Consider the following 25,023-nt stretch of genomic DNA (forward strand, 5'->3'; position numbering starts at 1 on the left):
CTAATCCCATATTCCTACCACATCCCCACCTGTCCCTATATTTCCCTATCACCTACCTATACATGGGGCAATTTATAATGGCCAATTTACCTACCAACCTGCAAGTCTTTGGCATGTGGGAGGAAACCGGAACACCCGGAGAAAACCCACACAGACACAGGGAGAACTTGCAAACTCCACACAGGCAGTACCCAGAATGGAACCCAGGTCGCTGGAGCTGTGAGGCTGCGGTGCTAACCACTGCAAATGCCGGAAATCTTAAATAAAAACAGAAAATGCTGGAAATAGTCTGCAGGTCAGGCCGCATCTGTGGAGAGAAAAGCAGAGTTAACATTTCAGATCTGTCAGAACTGATGAAAGGTCACATACCAACAGGAAACGGAACTGGAAAGTGATCTTCTAAGGCAGACTTGGTAATTCAACACTTGAGCCAGACAGATCTACAGTACTCCGGAATCTAGAAATGTAATCTTAGGCTCTCTAAATTTAGAGGGCAAGTTTATTTAGTGAATAACTCATCCATACAGGCCTGGGCAGCCCCAGGTTTGATTTCTGGTCCACTAAGTTAACTGATCACAGCGGGGGTGAAAATAGGAACATAGCATCGCGCCTTAGATACTAGGGCTACGGGAAGGGAAAATTGGCCAGGGTCAATGAGGCTGAGAATAGGATTAGGCTGTGCTTTATCCACCTTGTCCTCACATCGTAACCTATATTCATTATTAGGCAAGATGCTGGAATTTGCTTGATCCTTATTGAGTATATTCAAGGCTGATATCAATAGATTATTGGAATCTAAGGAAATCAAGGGATATGGGGAGCAGGTGGGAAAGTGGAGTTGCGATCAGCCATGATCTTACTGAATGGCAGAGCAGGCTCGACGGGCAGTATGGCCTATTCCTGCTCCTATTTCTCAAGTTCTTAGTAACTGGGAAATGTTTATGTTTGCATTCGGATTTTGTATTAAAAGACTGGTCATCATTTCTTTTCTAGTCAGCCAGATGCCAGTTGCATGACGACCCATCACCATGCTTAGCCGCCAAATCAAACTTCTAAGAAATTTACATTTACTGTATTTGGAGTGTGTACTCTTCCGTTTAGGAATACACTCTACTTGCTAAAAGCAGAGGGAAAATGGAATCAGGCTGACATTGACCAAGGCTTAGGACTCCGAAAGGTGCATTGGGTAGTGTTGCAGTTCAAACAGTGCAGATTACCAACACCAATCCCTGGTAGTAGCTTGCAGTTATCTGAAACTGCGTGGGAAGAATCCCAGCTCTCACTGAGTGGTCCACCTTTCCAAGTTGTATCATTGAGCTAGGTTATCTGGACAATCATCAGCAATGAATAAATTTGCTGCCCAAACAATGAGAGCCCAATATTATATTTTCATAAAATATTTCTTTCTGTTTTGATTCAATTGAAAATGAAATAATTAAAAGGGCTGTGAAATAAAGACTGGCAAGTGTTTCATCACTAACTTATAAAAACTTGGTTCTAAAAATGAATGGGCATATAGACCTATTTCTTCCCTCTTGAACCAACCTCATCAGTCAGTTGCCTCCAGGACATTTTGATATGTGAATTATGTTACGACCAGGTGAGAAAGGGGTCTAAGGGATCCTCTCAGCCTTCACCTGGACTTACTGTAACAGAGTTTAATTTTAAACACACCATTTTTTTAGCTCCCCCTTAGTGAATCCTTGTTCACTAACTTCCAATTATAAGGCAAAGAAACTAGCCAGACAGGTTTTCTTAGGTTTAAAGAAAAAAGGTTGAACTTTATTAAACTGAAACTCTAATTCGGTTAGCGCCTACGGATATGCGACGCACCCACCCGAGTATGCATACGCAATACACACATGCAGATAGAGACAGAAAAGAGAAGAAATAAAGTGGAAAAGTTTGAGGCACTATCTGAAGATGGTTTTAGTTACTGTTCTTCGAGCTCGCTGTAAAGTCCTTGATTGTAGGTAGGTCTTGCTTTTCGTTGGGGCCTAGTATTCTTCTTAAACCTTGTTCGATGTAGTAGATTTTTCTCTCTTGAAGTTCATGCGTCTTCAGTGGGTCCACAGGCTTGTTAGAAAGAGATGGCAGCAGATTGGAGAGGTATTCTCACTCCAGGAGCAAACAGACTTTTGTGAGTTCAAAACCTCTGTGGCTAGTTCAAAAAAAACCCTGGACCAGCCAGTTAGTCAAGTGACCAGCTGGTTTAACCAGTCCTGGCTTTTGTGGATTGTATCACCTTAGCAGTCTCTGGAATGCTCTTCCTTACACCTTCAACGTTTGGTACGCAAAATCCATTCTGGGTTGAATGCGTCAGGGAATGGTCCTTTTGTCTTCACAAGCACTGTCTGTTAGTATGCAAATTTTTTCAGCTAAGTGTCTGGTAGCCCTTGCAACAGACCTTCTCTTCATCCCAGCAAGTTTAAAATCAACGTTCATATGACAAAATTAATATGTCTCGTACTTGGCAGGTGGGGGCCTGCATGACAATTACTTTTGTGCTCAAAGTGAGGGATATTATTGTCAATGTTAAACAGCTCCCAGGCCAGGTGTGGCATAGCTGGATAGAGAGGAAAGTTCCCTGTACTCCATTCCAATAACATTACTCATCCCCAGCCTCAGAAGAGCACCCTCTACAGCACCAGTGTGCCAATTCCCGATTGACGCACCAACCATCCTACAGCCAGGAGAGTCTTCAGATTTGCTGAGATGAATTAAGGTCAGTTTTGGGTTATAGGCCCATATTCACTAGGAGATAGAGCAGATTGTGCAAGAAGTGGAAGCAAGCATGTCTCTCACGACCATACATGGTCCTTTTCCAAGCTAATCACTTCATGACTTATAAGGTCATGCGCGAACAGCTGAACCCTTACAGACAGTACAAGCAGTCAGTAGACATCGTCTCCAGCACCCCAGCTAAAGCAACGTCCACTCGTCCTTTGCAAGAAAATGTAGAATGCGCAGGAAAGCCTGACCTTGAATACTAGGAGATGAAGACTATACAAACAGTCCTTAGCAACCCACATAGTTCCAGTGATTGCTGACCTTTTGACATTGTATCCCATGTTAGGAAACAGCCAATAAAACACAAACCTTACAAGTAACGCACAGCAATTGGTTAGGTTATGCAAACATGGAATGAAAAGAGATTTTCATCAAAGTGTTATAGTCATCAATGTGTAATATAGCTGGGTAAGACTTTAGCTACTAATTTTATAATACCAACATAGCTTTGCTTTACTCGAACGACAGAATTTATTCAGTCACATTAGAATGGCTAGTTAAACCCTCCTACAAGTGACAGCTATAGAATATAATGAAAAATAATGAAAATTAACTAACTTTGCAATAAGGTGACAAAAAGCTCAGCATGTGGTTTACTATACAAATGAATATTTAAACAAAGACAAGTCCAACTAGCACTTGCAGTGATTTTCTGAGCATCTTGTATCTCCTCCTCCTGTCGTTTATGAAATGATTCAAGATAGTCATTTGTGTTTACCTAAAGTGCTGAACAGTAAAAGTAGCTCGAAAGGAGCACAAAATAAAATGAAACACTGGCTTGTGTGTCCCTTGCAACCACGCTTAAATGTTTTCTCATGTGAATTGTGTAATGCAGCATCGAGCTTCAGGCATTGGCACATCTTACTAACCACTAAGACTGATAGTTTAGCACGACTGCCCTCACTAGCAGTCTACATCATCAGTGTCATGCATAGTTTGTGCTCCCAAGTGCAGATGGTGTTGCTGGAAAAGGCAGATTCCTTCCACACTTTCCCCCACTCCCCACTGTCCCAGTCCCCCACCCCCACCGTGCTGCATCTGGTTTACATTTTTGGCAAAAATGTTTCCTCTCACCCTGCTGATCCTGTACTTTTGCACACACCAAGGAGTGGCCTCTTTTCAGCAAAATTATCAATTTTGTGAAGACCTGTGAATAAAAGCAGAGAGAAAAAAAAGAATTCAGAACAAAGAGGGACTTTCATCAACACATATGTCAGCGCTTCAGTGTCTGCCAGTTCTCTCTCCCTCAGTCCGCCACCCACCCACTCTGGTCCATTAGTCACACGAAGATGCAGTTTAGGGGCAGGAAGTGTGCTCATGGAATTACAACTGTAACTCTGTAATCAAATCATGATATAAATATTTCCAAAGTCAAAAAATGAAAACAGGACATTCTTTTCTGTGGGTTATGCGCTGAACCACAGTCTTAACATTTGGTCCGCACTAGAAAAAAGAGAAATAAAACAGCAGAGAGATCAAATGGCAACAAGCTAGGAGAAGAAAGATTAGCTGGTGGGGGGGGGGGGGGGGGGGGTGTTGAGTAAGTATAAAAGAGAAAATGGAAACATGGTAAGTATTTTGGAGCACTAGAATTAGCTGAAGGATGAAAAATATTTTACCTAGGAGGGACATTAACCTTGCAAGAAAACAGCTTTAAACAATTAGTGCCTGAAGCAGCCTCCAATGCCTGTTGTCTTATTTCCCCAAAAAGGCCCAGTAAGGGCTCCAGTTGTGAGTATAACAACTCCCTGGGTACACAAACATGGAAAAAACATGTTCATTGAGGTGTTAAAGGATTAATGATGGATTAATAATATTTCTGCTGAGGAGAAACAGCTGACACGCGTTGTTTTGGCATTAAAATTTTCCTTTAAGATTTGTTGACCTTGCCCATGCAAGTTGTCCACCTTGTAGATGAAACATCTGGATTTGGGGAAAACCAAAAGGATTATGCATCTGTGTGCTCCATCTTCTTCACATGTCATTCCCCCTCCCCACAACACACACAACGTTAGATAGAAAAATATATTCATAAAATCATTCAAGTAAGCAAAAAAAAACACCTATAAGAAACTAATGAAAAATAACTGGGGAGATGGGATTCTTCTCACTTAGTGTCAGATAACCTTCAAGCTGATATCTTAATAGGCAGGTAGTCCCAGACACGCAGAATGCAGATAGCTTACCAGTGGTCTGTTCTGGCAAGCTGCATAATTTTAGCAGAATAGTTCAGCTATTTAAAGCGCCAAGGTCTGCCAAGCTCAAGCGTGTCAGTTTTGAATGGAACAATGAACAACAACTTGCATTTATGTAGCATCATTAAAATAGTAAAGCATCCCCAAACTTTGGGTCTTCCACAATACAGCAAAAGCTATGTACTGGAATGAAGATTAATACAATTCAAATAAACTGAACGTAATCCTTTTGGGGTACAAGGTTCATTTATATCAGACAGGAGGAGATTGGTGCTCGTGGATGTGCAGTGAGACAACATCCCATACAAAGAATTCTGTGGATCATTGGGAGTGTGGCGTACTCAGGTTCACTTGCAGTTGGTTACTTCCTGCCTGAATTCAAAATGGTAGCTGTGACTTAGACACTCAGTAATTAACTGACCAGGTATGATCTGAGAAATAAAATTTAATTACATTAGTATCTTTTATGCTTTATTGTCTCAAAGCATTTTAAATAGGCCTTTCTTCAAAAAACAGATATGCAGCTTTTAAAAAAACTAATCCATCTCAGTTCCTATAAACACAGACAGGCATTTTGTAAAAACAAGTGATTAGTTACAAGAAAACTGTCACTGCATCGTGAGATCTCTCTGGGATTGTGGTGTCTACATACTAACACACAAAAGTTTCAAAATGTCAGTGGAAATTTCTAAATATTTGTTGAGTAAACATGCTCTTATAGAACCACAGTATTTTAATCAAGGAAACATGGGGCTCAGTTAACAGACACTCTGACCCACACAAATGCACAAAGTCACACTCAGACAAGAGATACTCACACAGGCAACAGATCTAGACTCTACTTCCTAAATGACTCTTAACTACTAAGTATCAAAGCATTCTATTTTACATCAACTTTATTTATTTTTTAATACAGTATTTATGGGAAGGTGGGGGAAGTGGGAGCAGGGGAGAAGACAGTGAATTGTAGGCAGCACTGTACTGCCAGTAGGTAGGGTACTAGCATGCTGCATCATGGAGCATAGGACAAGATTCAGGCACAATAATTATAACAGACAGACAACTGTGCAGCAGCATGGAGCAAGAACAACTTGCATTTTTTTAAATTCATTCATGGGATGTGGGCGTCGCAGGCTAGGACAGCATTTATTGCCCATCCCTAATTGCCCTTGAAAAGGTGATGGTAAGCTACCTCCTTGAACCGCTGCAGTCCTCGGGGCGTAGGAACACCAACAGTGCTGTTAGGAAGGCAGTTCCAGGATTTTGACTCAGCGACTGTGAATTGACGGCGATATAGTTCCAAGTCAGGATAGTGTGTGGTTTTGAGGGGAGCTTGCAGGTGGTGGTGTTCCCATGCATCTGCTGCCCTTGTCCTTTTAGGTGGTGGAGGTCACGGGTTTGGAAGGTGCTATCGAAGGAGCCTTGGTGAGTTGTGCAATGTATCTTGTAGATGGTACACACTGTTGCCACTGTGCGTCAGTGGTGAAGGGAGCGAACAGCCTTTAATATACTAAAACGTGCCTAGGTGCTTCACAGTAACACTTTCAAACAAAGTTATGGCAGATGACCAAAAGCTTGGTCAAAGAGGTAGCTTTTGAGGACAGTCTTAAACGAGGAGAGAGAGTGGTGGAAAGGAATTTGCAGAGCTTAGGCTCTAGGCAGCCGAAGGTAGAGCATGGCTACCCGACCCAAACCCGACGATGTGTCAGGTTCGGGTCGGGTCGGGTCGGGTCGCTCTTCCGGGTCTGGCATTCGGGCTTGGGTCAGGTCGGGTCAGACACACTCTTTCACCACCTCCGGTACATGGCTCCAATCTTAATGTACTTTTTAAACAACCTTTCAAGTCCAGTTTTTGTTGCTTATCTGCACAAGCTTAAAAAGTGAAAAACGGAGGCTAGGTTAAGTAAACATTCCGGTGGTCGGGTCGGGCGCAGGTAAAAATGAAAGCACTCGGGCCGGGCCGGATGTGATTCTGTCAGGCTCGGGTGGGGTTTTATTTGCAGACCCGAACAGGCCTTTAGCCGAAGGTCTGGCCCCAATGGTGGACTGATGAAAATCGAGGATACGAAACAGGTCAGAATTGGAGAAATACAGAGATCTCGAAGGGTTGTATGCCTGGAGGTGATTGTAGAGAGGGGGCGGTGTGAAGCCACAGAGGTATTTGAAAACAACAGTGAGAATTTTAAAATCAAGGAGTTGCTCGACTGGGAGCCAATACAGGTCAATGAGTACATGATTGAACAGGACTTGGAGTAAAAAACAGAGGCCCCTGTTTGTGGCTGGGTATCGAAAGGAGAGAAGTCCACTTAACCAGGAGAGATACCACAGCAGGGTCTCACCAAATACATTTTCAGCTGATGCCCACAGATATGTATTTTCCAGCATCAGGAGCCAAAACCCTAGTTACTACTTGCCCCTGCACCATCCACTCTCCCCTGCTCTTCCTCCCTATTTTTTAGCCACTGGGGCAGTGGTGAACTATACTGCCTCACTGCAACCTCAGCTAAGATCAGCTAACTCTGTGCAAACCAACAATGCTATTAACTAGACTGTACAGCTCAGTTGCACCCAAGACCTAACCAGTGAGCCATCAGGGGAAGAATAGCACTCTTAACTGCAGTAATTATTTAACTGTTATTTTGTCTCGATCATATCCTCCCACGCCACACACAGTAAATACTAAAAGGGGAGAATCACATTATTACGACCGAGGCGGGAGGAATGCACTGTTTATTCTAGTTCCACTTCTCAAAGGGTCACAATATATATTTAAATTTTTTCCCATTTAACGATATGGTCAATCATAGACTCTATTTTATCTCAGCATAATTCACACCAACCAGGTTTCTTTAATAAACAACAAAATTATCAGTTTATTATAAAACAAGTCTTAACCAGTAATGAAGTAAAGCATAAACACACAGATTGAAATATTAAATATTTTTACCTTAGCTCCTCACACTCACACATATACCGGTTAACCGGAAAAACAAAGGGATTTTTGTTTTTAGAGTTCTATTACAGACAAAAAAAAACACTTGAGCTGAATACTTGCTCATTCTTGAAGAAACAGCAGATGAGATATATTGTGTTCCAAAATTGGCATACAGTCTGGCCTCCAAGTACACATAGACGGGTCATTGCGATCTTTTAGAACAGTTCTTTTCAGGCGGCGTTGAGAATTACTTCAGCAGGCTTTTCTTCAAAGTCGGGACACAAGATGAGTTGACAGGGTGGAATTCTCAAGGTCTTTTAGAGAGGTGCTGGAAAGCTGAGCAGGGTTGTGGGTCTTCTCTCCTTCCTTGGGAATTCTCTTCTCTCCTTGGAAGTTCTCTCCCTTTTTATACAGTTCAACCCCAACTCAAAACAATTCAACAGCGAAACCGACAACCGGTCACCCTTTTGACCTCCATCAATCTTGACCTGTCACTACTTTGCAAACAACTTCTTCAGATGTCCAAAGTTCTCTGTTGTTTATTGAGCTGAAAGTCAGGTAGTTTCCCAGAAAGGCTTGTTGTTGTTGTTGCTAGAAGTCAAGTGGTTTCCCGAAAGGTTTGTTTTCCTCACAAAACATTTCTAGGGACTGTTTTTCAAAGTCAAGTGGCCTTTACATGACGCCCTTTGAAAACCCCAAGTTTAACATTTCTTCAATCTTTCAAAAATGAATCCTCACAAAATATATTTAACAAAACACAAAGGCACTTGCGTAACACCTCCAACCTTAGATAAATGCATTTCATTATAAAGTGTAAAAAATCACAGATGAAAACATTTTAAAACACATTTTCACACTCATCCCCATTCACTCTTTACTTGTAGTTAATACAATTCTGCTCTGTACCCTCTTTTCATTCAGATAACTCAAAACAAAGTTAGATTCTCGGTAAACCAACTGCAATAACATTATTTTTGCCCGCAATGTAGAAAATCTTTAAGTGATGAGGTTGTAATCGTAAACCCCATTGGAATAATCTGGCATTCTGGTTTTTAAATCTTTCCACAAAGGCTAGGGGGTTATGATCAGTATATACCCACAGTGTCCCTCTGTCGTCGTGGCGGACATTGACTTCAAAATGCTTAACAGCCAATAATAGACCTAGGGTTTCTTTTTCCACTGTTGAATATCTTTTCTGATGTTGATTTAGCTTTTTGGGAAAGTATCCCACTGGCCTTTCTGTACCTGATTCATCGTCTTGTAACAGGACTGCACCGATCCCCAGGTCACGAGCATCAATTGCGACCTTGAAGGGCTTAGTGAAATTTGGGGCAGCCAACACTGGTTCATTAATCAAAATGGCTTTCAGTCTCTCAAAAGATGTTTGGCACTCCCCTGACCATACTACCTTGGTTTTCTTCATCAGTAGCAAATCTGTTAGTGGAGCAGCTATGATACTAAAATTTGGTACAAAAGTTCAGTAAAAACATGATACTACCATTCTGTCAATACAGTCTTCCAAGCGAAGTACTGGGTAGAAGTCTGCCTTTGTTACCGCATTAACTTTTCTGTAGTCTATGCAAAGTCTCATTGAACCATCAGGTTTAGGCGCTAATACCACTGGCGAACTCCAGCTGCTTTGACTGGGTTCTATTAGGTTCTTTTCCAACATGAATTGGATTTCTGCTTTTATCTGGGCCTGCTTCTCTGGACTTAAGTGCTAAGGATGCTGTTTTATAGGAAAGGAGTCCCCTACATCAACATCATGTGTGGCTAAGGTTGTACATCCTGGCTTATCCCTACAGACTCTTTTAAATGCAGCAAGTAGCCTTGTTAGGTCTTCTCGTTATTCTGCATCTAAATATGAAAGCATAGTGTCCAATCTCCCTAGCAATTCAGTATTAGTTAACCGAATAGTAGAAGGTTCAATTTGAGAATTGTGTAGGACTCCTTCTGCCTCATCCTCACTATCCTTTTCATCCATCACTGTCCCTACTACCTGATATCCCGGCAATGACATTGTTTTAACATATTGATATGACACAGCTGATACTTTTTCTGGCGATCTGGGTGTCGATCAAATAATTTACTTTACCAATTCTCTTGACCACTTTATATGGAAGACCGAACCATGTGTTCACCCTGGGCAGACATATTTAGAATTTGAGAGGGTGGAGCAAATTACTTTTGACAGTTGGATTCAGGCATTAAAGATAGAAACCACATATGAGAACCTCCGAGAATTGATTTGCTTCGAAGAGTTTAAAAACTCCATTCCTTCAGTAGTGAGAACTCGCATAGATAACCTGAAAGTTTTGAAAGCTAGGCAAGCAGCAGGAATTGCTGATGATTTTGAGCTTGTGAATAAGCCAACCTATTTTGTCTGTCACCCCCATAAACCCGAGAAGGATAGAAAGTGGGAGAGTGAAAGGAAGGCAAGTAGCCAGGGACAAGGAGGAACAGCTGGGAATGCCCCAGGATCATCTCCTCAGGTCAGAAAGGAAGGTGCTGAGGGTAGAAGTGAGGTTCGCAAGCCAAAATGTTATCATTGCAACAAAATGGGTCATCTTCGTTCAGAGTGCTGGAAATTGCGAGGTAACCCCATAGGACTTGTTGGGGTATGCAAAGTTAGTGTGGAGGAAAAGACTCTGACTAAGAGTATAGCTGACCACACTACAGCTTTAACGACAGCTGCGAATGTGAAACTAGATACTAAAACTAAAAGGAGTGTAGAGGTTAACAATAAAATACCTGAGAGTTATAATGAATTTTTGTCAAAGGGGAGAGTAACTCCATATCCTGTAAGTGAGGCAGGAAAACCTATTATATTCATGGACACAGGAGCAACCCAAACACACTTGCTGGGGAAAGGTATGAGGTTTCCACCAGAGAGTGCCTTGAACTCTAAGGTTTTAGTTAATAGAATTGGCGGGGAGTGTATACCCGTACCTTTGTATAAAGTATGTCTAGCGAGTGATTTAATATCTGAGATAGTAACTGTAGGTATTGTCCACAGTTTACCAGTAAAGATCTACTCCTAGGAAATGATTTGGCAGGATTAAAAGTATCAGTTTCTCCTATAGTTACAGAGGAACCATGTGAAACTAAGGAAAAGGAGCAATTACAGGAACAAGTTCTGGGAATATTTCCTCCATGTGTAGTCACCCGAGCAATGGCTAGACAGGATCTATTGTCTGAGGTAAAATAGGCACCACAAATAGATAGCCAGGCATCTGAAACCTTATTTGGGGATTTAGATAATCCAAATGAGATGTTTGACAGATTGTCTATCATTGCAACACAGCAAGCTGATCCAGAGATATATCAAATAGCACAGACAGCTGTGTCAGAAGCTGAGACAAAAGGAGTTCCGGAAGGCTATTACATAGCAAACAGAGTTTTGAGGAGGAAATGGTGACCGCCTCATAGGCCTGCCGATGAAGACTGGACAGTTGTTGAACAGATAGTGGTACCACTTAACTATCGACAAGGATTATTAAGGTTAGCACACGACATTCCTTTTGCAGGACATAGGGGAATTCAGAAGACCAAATCACACATAAGCCAACATTGTTACTGGCCAGGTCTTACAAAGGATGCGAAACAATTTTGTAGCACATGCAATACCCGTTAAACGGTGGGAAAACCACAAACTACCATAAAACCAGGGGATGAAGTATTAGTGTTGTTACCATCACAAGGAGAACCATTAAAAGCATGGTTCAGTGGCCCATATAGAGTGATCAAAAGAGTGGGTAAAGTAGATATCTTGATTGACACCCCCGATCGCCGGAAGAACAACCAGTTGTGCCACATTAATATGCTCAGGTAATATTACCGCAGCGAGCAGGATAAGCCAGTACAGATATGTCAGGTAACTGGGACTGTTGAGAAGGAAAAGGATAGTGAGGATGAGGCAGAAGCAGGCCTAGGAAATTCTCAGACTGAACCTCCAACTATCCAATTAACGAATACAGAGTGGCTAGGAAAATTAAACAATAGGCTTTTACACTTAGAGGCAAAACAGCATGAAGTCCTAACCAGGGTTTTCACAATGTTTCAAAAAGTTTGTAGGAATAAGCCAGGATGTACAACCTTAGCCACACATGATGTGGGTATAGGGGGGACCATTCCTTTAAACAACATCCTTGCCGCTTAGGTCCATACAGACCGGCCCAAGTGGAGGCAGAGGCGCGATGCATGCTGAAGAGCAGCTTAGTTGAACCTAGTCAGGACAGCTGGAATTCGCAGGTGGTCTTGATACCTAACCTGGTGGGTCGGCTCAAACTTGCATAGACTCTAGGAATGTATCTGCAGTAAAGGAGGCAGATTCCTACCCAAATTCTTATTTAAAGGACTGTATGGACAAAGTGGGCAACACCACGTGTCTTAAAGAGACAGATGTGTTGGAGGGACACTGTCAAATTCCTTTGACACCCCAGGGTAAGAAAAAAATCAGCTTCTGATACACCGGACAGGGTTTTCCAGTGTCAAGTGATGCCGCATAGGTTAAGGGGTACTCGAGAAAATTCTCAGTGAATAGCGAACCCAGTAGCAGTCAGTGCTCCTAGCTGTGCAGTTCACCTGGCTGAAGTGATGGAGAATAGGGACAATTGGAAGGAAAACACAAAACAACTGGAAGACAATGCTTGGAAATTCGAAATGGGTTAATTGGGACAACCTTTTGAAAATTTAAAGTCGAAAATGTTCTGATGGAACTTGTTGCTGTAATCTTACCATATTAGAAGACAGTATATCTTACTGTGGGAAAAAATGTGTTATCCTTTTTTTTTCCAAATTGTATTTTTTACACATTGTAATGAAATGCATTTCAGGAATGGCTTTTCATTCAGCCACTCAGGACCAAGGACAGGAGATACAATGTTGCTGATTGACGTTTGAAACTAGCTGAAAAACTGGCTTTTGAGACAGTTAACAGATACACACACAGACTGTCTGCCAGCATATAGTGAAGGAAAAGAGAGCTCTCCTCGGTCTATTTAAACCCTATTTAGTATACTCTCAGAATTCTGACGTCAAGCCAGATCAATTTCTTAAAAGAAAATAACCAAATTCCTTTAACTACTGAACTGTAATTGCTGAAATTCATCACTGGAAAAGAAGAGCATCAATTCAACTGCTGAATTAGACTATGGACTGTTCTACTGTTGAAGAACCTTTTTTCCCCCCCATCAGAAGGCTGCGAGATCTTCAAGCAACCTTAGACTGTTCCACGTTGGAACAGTCCACTTCAGCAGGAGCGTGAATATGCAAGGACACTAATTTTTCTATTTTAAATGTTGGTTATATGTTAGTAGTGTTTAAGAATTTAGTTTTTCTAATTAAACAGTTAATTTGTTGATCTAAAGACACCTGGTTTGGTTAGCCTCATTCGGGGGTTAATAGATGGTACAATTTGGCTGGGTCCCTCTTTAATTTGGAAAGTTTAAAATGATATGTTTGGCGATTTGTGGAGGAGCGGGACTGAATCAACAGTGCATTTCTCCCACCACAATCAAATATATTTTGATTGAGGGCTTTGTCTTGAGTGGTCGGTCGGAAAAGTATACATACTTGAAAAAGGAAAAATTTGCCAGGCAATGGAGAAAGAGCAGGAGAGTGGTATAGTACACAGTACAGTACAGCACAGGCACGATGGCCCGAATGGCCTCCTATGTTGTGAGATTCTATATAGCCATTTAACCTGTTAATAAAATTCTTCCGGGCAGAAGAACAGATGATGCATGACTCAAGCTGGCACCCTGCAAATGTTTCCCTCCTTCCCAGCAAAGTTACTTGAGCCTTCCATCAGGGGTGAGCCTATTTTCAATATTTGAAACTATTAGTAGTTTACACAGAAAAAAACAACTGCAATCTGCTGCATGGGAATACACATTAGGAATCAACAAAATACATCCAGCCCCGACAGCCCCCTGTAAGAGATTATTTATGGTTAGAATTTTTGTTTCCCGATAAATTCAACACAACAGGAAACAGTCCTCTCTTTCATATCCAGAATTTTTTAAAAAGAGACTTTTATTATGTGACAGAGAAAATGTTCAAAATCTCTACAAGAAAGTTCTATTTTAGTGAACGGAATAGACTGCTGGGTATGTGGAAACTCACTCAAAATAAAAATTGTCCTTTTAAAAAAAAGTAATGTCAAATTTCTTTATTTGATTTTAATCAAAGCCGTCCACACCTTCAACCATTCCTATTCTCTGTAATCTCCTCCAACCCTACAACCCTCTGAGATACCTGCGTTCCTCTAATTCTGGCCTCCTGAGCATCCCCAATTTTAATTACTCCACTACTGATGGCCGCGCCTTCAGTTGATTAGGCCCTAAACTCTGGAATACCCACCAAATACCTCTACACCTCGCTTTCTTCCTTTAAGACACTCCTTAAAACATACCTCTTTGACAAAGCATTTGATCATCTGACCTATGCGGCTCGGTATTATATTTTGTTTTATAATGCTCCTGTGAAGCCTCAATTAATTCCACTCCCCTGTCCTTTCCCCATAGTCTTGCAAATTTTCCCCTTCAAGCATTTTTTCAATTTCCTTTTGAAATTTACCATTGAATACGATTCCACCAGCCTTGCAGGCAGTGCATTCCACATCATAAAAAACCACTGCATAAAAAAAATTCTCACTCTCTTCTGGTAGTTTAACCAATTGTCTTAAACCTGTGTTCTCTGGTTACCGTCCCACCCACCAGTGGAAATTAGTTACTGTATCAAAACCCCTCATGATTTTGAACACCTCTATTAAATCCCCTATAACATTCTCTGCTCTAAGGGAAACAATCACAGCTTTTTTAATCTCTCCACACAACTGAAAGATTGGCTGTGTGGTAGATAGCGAGGAGGACAGTTGTAGGCTGCAGGAAGAAATTGATGGTCTGGTCAGATGGGCAGAAAAGTGGCAAATGGAATTCACCCAGAGAAGTGTGAGGTGATGCATTTGAGGAGGTCAAACAAGGCAAAGGAATACACGATTAATGGGAAAATACTGAGAAGTGTAGAGAAAGTGTGTGACCTTGGAGTGAATGTCCACAGATCCCTGAAGGTAGCAGGACAGGTCCATCAGTAGTTAAGAAGGCATATGGAATCCTTTCCTTTATTAGCTGAGGTATAGGATATAAGAGCAGGGAGGTTATGCTGGCACTGTATAAATCATTGGTTAGGCCACAACTTGCGTACTATGTACAGTTCTGGTTACCTTATTACAGAAAGGACGTAATTGCACTAGAGAAGGTACAGAGGAGATTTATGAGGATGTTGCGGGGACTGGAAAAATGCAGCTATGAGGAAGATTGGATAGGCTGGGGTTGTTGTGCTTGGAGCAGAGAAGGCCGAGGGGAAATCTGATTGAAATGTACAAAATTCTGAGGGGCCTGGGTAGAGTGGAGGTGAAGGGCCTATTTACCTTAGCAGAGATGTGATGAGGGGTCATAGATTTAAAGTGATTGCTGGAAAGATTAGAGGGGAGATGAGGAAAACGTTTTCACCCAGAGGGTGGTGAGGGTCTGGAACTCACTGCCTGAAAGAGTTGTTGAGGCAGAAACCTTCAACGCATTCAAAAGGAAACTGGATATGCACCTTAAATGCCGTAATCTGCAGGACTACGGACCAAATGCTGGAAGGTGGGATTAGACTGGGTGGATCGTTTTTCAGCGGGCTCTTTCTGTGCCGTAAACTTTCTATGGTTCAATGATTCCTGGTACAATTCTAACAAGTCTCCTCTGCACCCTCTCCCAGGCCTAACATCCTTTCTGTAGTGCCCAGAATTGGACATAAGAACATAAGAAATAGGAGCAGGAGTAGGCTATTCAGCCCTTTGAGCCTGCTCCACCATTCAATACGATCATGGCTGATCTTCTACCTCAATTCCACCTTCCCGTCACTCTACATATCCCTTGGTTCCCTGAAAGATCAAAAATCCCTTGATCCTAGTCATGAATATACTCCACAAGCAACCACAACCCTCTGCGGTAGACAATTCCAAAGATTCACAACCCTCTGACCAAAGAAATTTCTCCTCATCTCAGTCCTGAGTGATTGACCCCGTATCGGGAGGCTCTGCCCTTGCGTTCTAGATTCCTCAGCCAGGGGAAACAAACTCTCAGCGTCTATCCTATCGAGGCCCTTCAGAATCTTGTATGTTTCGATGCGATCACCTCTCATTCTTCTACACTCCAGACAGTATAGGCCCAATTTACTCAGCCTCTTATCACAGGGCAACGCTCTCATCCCAGGAACCAATCTAATAAGCTTTCGTTGTACTGCCTCCAAGGCAAGTATATCCTTCCTTACATATGGAGACCAAAACTGTATACAGTACTCCAGGTGTGGTCTCACCAAAGCCCTATACAATTGTAGCAAGATTTCCTTATGATTGTACTCCAATCCCCTTGCAATAAAGGCTAACATTCCATTTGCCTTCCCAATTGCTTGCTGTAACTGCATGCTAACTTTGTGTTCCTTGTATGAGTACGCCCAAGTCTCTCTGAACATCAACATTTGAGTTTCACGCCTTTTAAAAAATATTGCTTTTTTCTATTTTTACTACCAAAGCGAATGACCTCAAACTCCCCACATTATACTCCATTTGCTATCTTGTTGCCCACTCGTTTAACCTGTCTATATCTCTTTGCAGCCTCTTTGCATCCTCCTCACAGCTTATATTCCTACCTCACTTTGTATCATCAACAAACTTGGATACATTACTCTCAGTCTCTTTGTCTAAGTCAGTACTATAGACTGTAAATAGCTGAAGTCCAAGCACTCATCCTTGCAGCACGCCAGTAGTTACAGCCTGTCAACTTGAAGATGCCCCGTTTATCCCTAATCTCTGCTTCCTGTCCGTTAACCAATTCTCCATCCATGCTAATATATTTCCCCAACTCCAAGAGACCTTATCTTACAACTTATCCTTTTGTGTGGCACCTTATCAAATGCCTTTTGAAAATCTAAGTATACTACATCTACTGTTTCCCCTTTATCTACCTTACTGTTACATCCGCTAAAAACTCTAATAAATTTATCAAACACGATTTCCCTTTCTTAAAACCATGTTCGTTCTGTCTGATCTTACTGCAATTTTCTAGGCGTATTGTTAAGATTTCCTTAACAGATTCCAGCATTTTCTCAAAGCTGATATCCGGCTAACTAATCAGCCCTATTTTCTCTCTCTCTCTCCTTTCTTTAATAGCTGTGTTACCTTTGCTAACTTCCAATCCGCTGGGACCATTCTAGAATCTAGGGGGTTTTGGAAAAAAAAATTAAAGGCTCTTTATCTGAATGCGAGAAACATTTGGAAAAAGTGAGATGAACTAGCGGCACAAATAGAGATAAATGGTTTAGATCTAAATGTCATTACAGATTAATGGTTACAAGGAGACCAAGGAAATAAATATTCCAGGTGCACAACATTTTGAAAGGCAGACAAAATGGAAAAAGAGAAGTAGCCTGGAAAATGTAAAGTATCAATTATCTCTGCAGCTACCTTTTTAGAACCCTATTATGTAGGCTATCAGGTCTGGGGACTTGTCAGCTTTTAGTCCCTTAAGTTTCTCCAATACTTTTTCTCTGCTGATATTAATTACCTTAAGTTCCTCACTCTTATTAGCCGCTTGGTTACCATCTATTTCTGGTATGTAATTTGATTCTTCTACTGTGAAGACAGAGGCCTAACCACTGATTAATAAAAGTTAAGCTTAATTTTCCTGTTTGTGTACTCAATGGCTCTAATTATAAAGCTACGGATGCGTCATCTTTTTTTCAGAGTATTATCAACTTGTCCTGCCACTTCCAAAGATATGCATACATATATCCCAGGTCCATCTTTTCCAGCATCCACCATTAAAATTGTACCATTTAGTTTAAATTGACTTTTGTTTGCATCAAGCATACAAATCTCTAACTGAAATGAGTATTTTACCAATGGAGATTAGCCAACGGAAGACAGGAAGGCAAACAGACAGGGAAGAAATCAAAACAAAAACAAGAGAAACAAAAACAGAATTAAAGACAGATGCAAGAAACAAAATTCTTATAAAAGATGTATTTTTTTCCTACATATGACACAAGTAAGAAGAAGAAATGTTTATGCTTTCCTATAGTATACTGCAGCAGCATTTAGCATTAATGCAGAATCTGTTCATTTTTTTTTAAGTCTCCCACATTTCGGTGAGTATGTTATTAAGGAGAGAAGAGATCGGAATGTGAGGAGTACGTTGAAAGATTGCATGAGTCTAGTCCGATTGGAATCAGTTGACTTTTTTTGTTTTAAATAGGTTAGAAACATCTGGGAAAACCTAAAATAAATACCAGATTTTCATTTTGCATTATGCACAGCGAATTATTCGTTCAAGTCAATTCTCTATTTAACGCAGGATCCATTTAAAATGCACTGAAAAGATTCTCTGAGAAGCTCTGGCTGGCTTTGTGTACCATTGAAACTTCAAAAAGCAAACTATTTGGATTAAATCATTGTAAAACATCCAACAACGAACAAAGAGTAGACCAGAGTCCAAGTCAAGACCTCCAGCATCTTCTGTTTGGTGCCTCCTTCCTTCTGTTTCAATAGGATGTGACACACACAAACTTTGATCAACTTGATTTCACACTTGATATTTACTTGCATGTTACAGTTTCTTTGCACAGCCTCAAGCACTAAAAAATTGTTATGAATTGTTCCTAAACTTGTATTTCCATTTCCTCACTGAACATTCCACAGCCTTTAAGGAATTCATTAATCGAGACAACTGCAACTTTGTTGTAATGGCAGAATGGTTGTAGACTACAAATGGACTCACTTGTACACTCTCTCTTTCTCGGTGCACCTCACCAGAATCGTTCACACACACAGAAGTGTATTACAAACAATATTCCTGGAAGATGAATGAGGTTTCCTATTTGGGTATAGTTGTTTTGTAAGAATGGATCAAAATGGACATGGCAATGTCATCACCCTAGCAAAACAGCCAAAAACTGGAATTTATTATGCACATTTATTGCGAGGAACTGTGAAAGTCAACACACATCCCTTAATTAATATAACACCTTATTACATTAAATGATTAGTGAATCTATTTTGGGAGGAAGAAATGCTGGATAGCATACTGAGAGAACTACCTACTCTTCTTTAAATAATGACACGGGATCTTTCATGCACAACTGAACCAATGGAACAAACAACGGCTGTTTAATGCTTCAAATGAAAGATGGCACCACCAACAATGCAGCACTCCCTCAGTACTGTACTTATGTGATAGCCTAAGGCAATATAAACTAAATGATGGAAATTAAAGGGGGTGCAGGAGCCAAAAAACCTGGGCTTCACATATCCAAATCTTTGACGGTGGCAGGACAAGTTAATAAAGCTTTTGAAAAACATACGGGATCCTTAGATAGATAACAACAACTTGCATGTACATAGCGTCTTTAACATAGCAAAATGGTTCAAGATGCTTCACAGGAGCGTTATCAAACAAAATTTGACACCAAACCACATAATGGGATATTAGGGCAGATGACCAAAAGCTTGATCAAAGAGGTAGGTTTTAAGGAGCGTCTTAATGGAAGAAAGAGAGGTAGAGAGGTTCAGAAAGGGAATTCCAGAGTTTAGGGCCTTGGCAACCGAAGGCACAGCCACCAATGGTGGAGAGATTAAAATTGGGAATGCTAAAAAGGCCAGAATTGGAGTTTGTTTTCCTTGGAGAAGGTTAAGGGGAGATTTAACAGAGGGGTTCAAAAGTATATGAGATTTTGAGAGAGCAAATAATGAGAAACTGCTTTCCCTATTGGGTGTGTCAGTAATCAGAAGACACAGATTTAATATAATTGGCAAAAGAACCAAAGGGGAGATGAAGAGAATTTTTTTATGCAGCAAGTTGTTATGAACTGCCTGCAAGGGTGCTGGAAGCTTTCAAAAGTGAACTGGATATATTCTATGAAATCCTGGACTGGGACTTCAACCCACAACCTTCTGACTCAAGAGGGGAGAATATTTGCCAACTAAGCCAATCTGACACTGAGTAAACAGAATTCAAATAAATCTGTGGCACAGCTCCCTAGTTTACAGATGCTCCAGGAACAGCATAATGAGAGGCCCTCCAAACGCAAATGATACATGACACCAGAGATGTGACATTGTCTGCAACAACTTGCAAAAGACATCTTGAGCACTGAGCCAGTTCTGGACACTGAGACACAGGGGAGACATTCAAATATTGAAGTCAGTGCTGACACTTGCCCCAAGGTTAATCCATGGAATCAGGGTTTGACCTATGACAGACTCAAAACTTTCACCCTTGAAAGGAGGCACCAAGAAATGGTGTGATAGACATAAATACAATAGTGGATGACATAGGAAATATAAACGTGGAATAATTTTTCAAATTAGATTGTAGGAGTAGGACAAAAGGGATACTGGTAAAGGTAGCTTTAGGATATAGCAAAGCTCTTCACAGTGATCACATTTGAAATCGACTTTAGGTAGTATAGTTGAAAATCCCGAAATTAAGAAACATCTAATGGAGAGAGTACAGAGCATTTTTGAATGGTTCGGTTAATATGGGCCAAATACTCTTCATTTGTGATTGTCTTGCCAAAATGGGGTAAAGACGGTTAAACAAACAATTTTTTCAAGATCTACTTTTGGTAAGTAAACAGGCTTCTAGAAAGCAAAGGGTTAAGTACTAACTATTTGAATTACTAGCTTCACACTTGGAAAGAAATGTCTTATCACCACTGTCACCTATATTAAGACTGAGTCAAATCCACCCTCCCTCAACTCCCACATCAAACAATTCCTCTTTGACAGTCAGACACAGTAAAACACTGTTTGTGCCATATTCACTGCAATCAGATTCTCTGTTATAATTCATTTCACAAGCTATTCATTTCAGCTCGGAATCTTTCAGCCCGCGTGTTATATATCTACAAGTCATTCTCAGTGGAAGCATTTGGCTTTTATCTGCTTCCAGCTAGTCTCAATGCTGTTGTTGTACACTTCACTCTCACTGAAAATCTGCTGAAGTTCAGATCAGGGCCAATTGAAAATAAACAGAGTCGCCACCCAGCTTTTGAACATATGTTTAGAATTTTACTGGAAGTGAAATAGATAAAGAGTTACATGCAGCTGCAGCGCAATTAAAAGAGCAGTTAAAAGCCATGTGGACACAATAGAAAAGAAGTGAGTTTGAAGCCTGTCCAATTCCAAAAAACTGAAGGATTGCACAAAATCAATACACAAGGGAGTGGGGAAGAAACAAGTAAATAGTTCAGATCAATAGCAAATTATTTCTTATTTCTGCAATACTTGCCAACAGGGTGATGTATTTATTTCTTTGTCTTCAGCAAAGCTTGAATTTGGCAAGTTTCTAAACTTTGATTTCCAAGTACCAAGCCAAAGATCAAATAAAACAATTTTACTGAAGCAGAATCCTACTCCACCCTACTTCTCCAGACCCAATTCCCAGAACAGCCTTTCATACCTTACTCTGCAACCCCTCTCCACTCTCCGCCACACCAAACCAGGCAGCAGCCACACTCTGTAATTCTCTTCTTAAACCTCTTTGCCTTGCTACCTCTTTCCCACTTTGTCAAAGGCAAAACCTACAATCATAGATGTCTTCAGTCATCTCCCATATCTTTTCTCCTACTTCCTGCTGGCCGACCATCACCCAGCCCCAAGGGGATTGTCCTGGAAGCTCCAGGAAGGCAAGATCAATTTCCAGGACACTGCTATGAGCATCCCAAGAGAAAATGTTTTTTCAAATTGTTCTTTCAACATGTTCATGCATTCGTTATAAAACTATTGGGGATGGGAAAAAGGGATGTTTGATTAATAGTAAAGAATCAGCCAATGGGGTAATGAAGAGTCTGTTTTCTTTCCAATTGGCTGAGGGAAGCTGTTGCGCCATGAGAATCGGTGTGTTTAGCATCCAATGGCCGGAGTGTGGAGGCAGAGCAGTTCAAGGTGTGTGATGAAACCTCCAGGAACATGTCCAACCAGAGTTGGCAATCCTACCCTGTAGCCCACCCACTCATAACATGCTACGGGATGTTTATTTGAAAGGTGCTATATAAATGTAAAGTGACACTGAACCCACGTCCTGAACGCTTATCTGATCACTGAACAGTTACATTGCAGTTTGCTCTCATTTGATTCTGGACATAATTGCACACATTAACAACTGATACAGAATGTTGTTCTCCTTACAATAGGGAAGGTTAAGAGGAGAAATAATAAAGATGTTCAAAATGTTGAAGGGTATTGATGTAGTAAATAAGGAGAAACTGTTGCTAGTAGTAATAGAATTGGTAACCAGAGGACACAATTTAACGTCATCGACTTAAAATGTTTACTCTGTTCTCTCTGCACAGATGCCATCAGACTTGCTGAGTATTTCCTGAATTTTCTGTTTTGATAATCAAATTTAAGGTAATTGGCAAAAGAACCAGAGGTGAGCTGTACAGATTTTTTTTTAAATGCACGCTGTCACATTTCAGGATTTTGTTGACCATTCTTCCACAGAAAGGTCCTGCTGATTACCACTACCACCCTCCCCCAGCTGATGAATCACTACTCCTCCATGTTGAATCCCACTTGGAAGAGACACTGAGGGTAGCAATGGCACAAAATGTACTCTGGGTGAAAACTTCAATGTCCATCACCAAGAGTGGCTCGATAGCACCACTACTGACTGAACTGCTTGAGTCCTGAAGGACATATCTACCAGACTGGGCCTGCAGCAGGTGGTGAGGGAACCAACAAGTGGGGAAAAACTTACTTGACTTCCTCCTCACTAATCTACCTGTTGGAGATGCATCTGTCCATGACAGTATTGGTCGGAGTGACCACCACAAAGTCCTTGTGAAAATGAAATCCCGTCTTCACACTGAGGATATTCTCCAACGTGTTGCACGGCACTATCAGTGTGAAACAGGACAGATTTTGAACACATCTGGCAGCTCAAAACTGGACATTCATGTGGGGTTGTGGACCAGCAGCAGCAGCAGAATTGTACTCAGTCACAATATGTAACCTCATGGCCTGGCATACCGCTCACTCTACCATCAAGCCAAGGGATCAACCCTGGGATTCAACAAGGAGTGCAGGAGGGCATGCCAGGAGCAGCACCAGGCATACCTAAAAATGAGATGTCAACCTGGTGAAGCTACAACACAGAACTACTTGCATGCCAAACTCCATAAGCAGCATGCAACAGGCAGAGCCCAGCGATCCCACAACCAACAGATCAGATCAAAGCTCTGTGGTCCTACCACATCCAAACGTGAATGCTGGTGGACAATTAAACAACTAACAGGAGGAGAAGGCTCCACAAATATCCCCATCCTCAATGACGAAGGAGCCCCTCATCAGTGGAAAAGAAAAGGCTGAAGCATCTGAGACCATCTTCAGCCAGAAGTGCAGAGTTGATGATCCATCTCGGCCTGCTCCTGAGGTGCCCAGTATCACAGATGCCAGTCTTCAGCCAATTTGATTCACGCCACGTGATATCAAGAAACGGCTGAAAGCACTCAATACAGCAAAGGCTATGGGTCCCGAGAATATCCCGGGTGTATTACTGAAGACTTGTGCCGCAGAACTTGCCGCACCCCTAGCCAAGCTGTTCCAGTACAGCTACAACACTGGCATCTACCCGACAATGTGGAAAATTGCCCAGGTATGTCCTGCACACAAAAAGCAGGACAAATCCAACCCAGCCAATTACCGCCCCATCAGTCTACTTTCGATCATCAGCAAAGTGATGGAAGGGGTCGTCGAGAATGCTATCAAGCAGCACTTACTCAGCAATAACCTGCTCACTAATGCTCAGTTTGGGTTCTGCCAGGGCCACTCAGCTCCTGACCTCATTACAGCCTTGGTTCAAACATGGACAAAAGAGCTGAACTCCAGAGGTGAGGTAAGAGTAACTGCCCTTGACATCAAGGCAGCATTTGACTGAGTGTGGCATTAAGGAGCCTTAGGAAAACTGGAGTGAATGGGAAGCAGGGGGAAAACTCTCTGTTGGTTGAAGTCATACCTAGCACAAAGGAAGATGGTTGTGGTTGTTGGAGGTCAATCATCTCTGTCCCAGGACATCGCTGCAGGAGTTCCTCAGGATAGTGTCCGAGGCCCAACCATCTTCAGCTGCCTCATCAATAACCTTCCCTCTATCATAAGGTTGGAGGTGGGAATGTTCGCTGATGACTGCACAATGTTCAGCACCATTCACAACTCCTCAGATACTGAGGCAGTCAATGTCCATATGCAGCAAAACCTAGAAAACATTCAGGTTTGGGCAAATAAGTGGCAAGTTATCTTCTCACCATACAAGTGCCAGGCAATTGACCATCTCCAACAAGAGAGAATTCAACCATCTCCCCTTGACATTCAATGGCATTACCACTATCAACATCCTGGGGGTTACCATTGACCAGAAACTGAATTGGACTGCCACATAAATGCTGTGGCTACAAAAGCAGGTCAGAGGCTGGGAATTCTGTGGCAATTAACTTGCCTTCTGACTCCTCAATGGGGAACAAGTCAGGAGTGTGATGGAATACTCTCCACTTGCCTGGAGGAATGCAGCTCCAACAATACTCAAGAAGCTCGACACCATCCAGGACAAAGCAGCCCACTTGATTGGCACCTCATCCACAAACATTCACACCCTCCACCACCGACACACAGTGGCAGCAGTGTGTACCATCTACAAGATGCACTCCAACAACTCACCAAGGCTCCTTCAACAGCACTTTCCAAACCCGTGACCTCTACCACCTAGAAGAACGAGGGCAGCAGATGCATGGGAACATCACCACCTGTAAGTTCCCCTCCAAGCCACACACCATCCTGACTTGGAACTATATCGCCGCTACTTCACTGTAGCTGGACCAAAATCCTGGATCTCCTTTCCTAACAGCACTGTGGATGTACCTATCTCACATGGACTGCAGCGGTTCAAGAAGTCAGCTCACCACACCTTCTCGAGAGCAATTAGGGATGGGCAATAAATGCTGAGCTAGCCAGCAATGTCCATTTCCCGTGAAAGAATAAAAAATAAGAGTAACCCAGCTCCTGAC

At 41.8% G+C, this 25,023-nt stretch overlaps 1 protein-coding gene across 10 annotated transcripts in view; it reads right to left on the reverse strand.

Annotated features, from left to right (window-relative positions):
* bcas3 (BCAS3 microtubule associated cell migration factor) overlaps window positions 1–25,023 on the reverse strand; it is a 999,028-nt gene that overhangs the window by 868,010 nt on the left and 105,995 nt on the right. For all 10 annotated transcript variants that reach the window (XR_010968797.1, XM_068010741.1, XM_068010743.1 and 7 more), the window contains one exon: window positions 3,865–3,937. Coding sequence is in view for 9 of the 10 variants with exons in the window: in XM_068010741.1 (XP_067866842.1) it covers window positions 3,865–3,937 (73 nt within the window). In the remaining variant the exon portion in view is untranslated. The remainder of the gene's footprint in view (window positions 1–3,864; window positions 3,938–25,023) is intronic.

The sequence above is a fragment of the Heterodontus francisci genome, chromosome 30 (assembly GCF_036365525.1).
Source record: "Heterodontus francisci isolate sHetFra1 chromosome 30, sHetFra1.hap1, whole genome shotgun sequence".
In the NCBI taxonomy this organism is placed as follows: Eukaryota; Metazoa; Chordata; class Chondrichthyes; order Heterodontiformes; family Heterodontidae; genus Heterodontus; species Heterodontus francisci.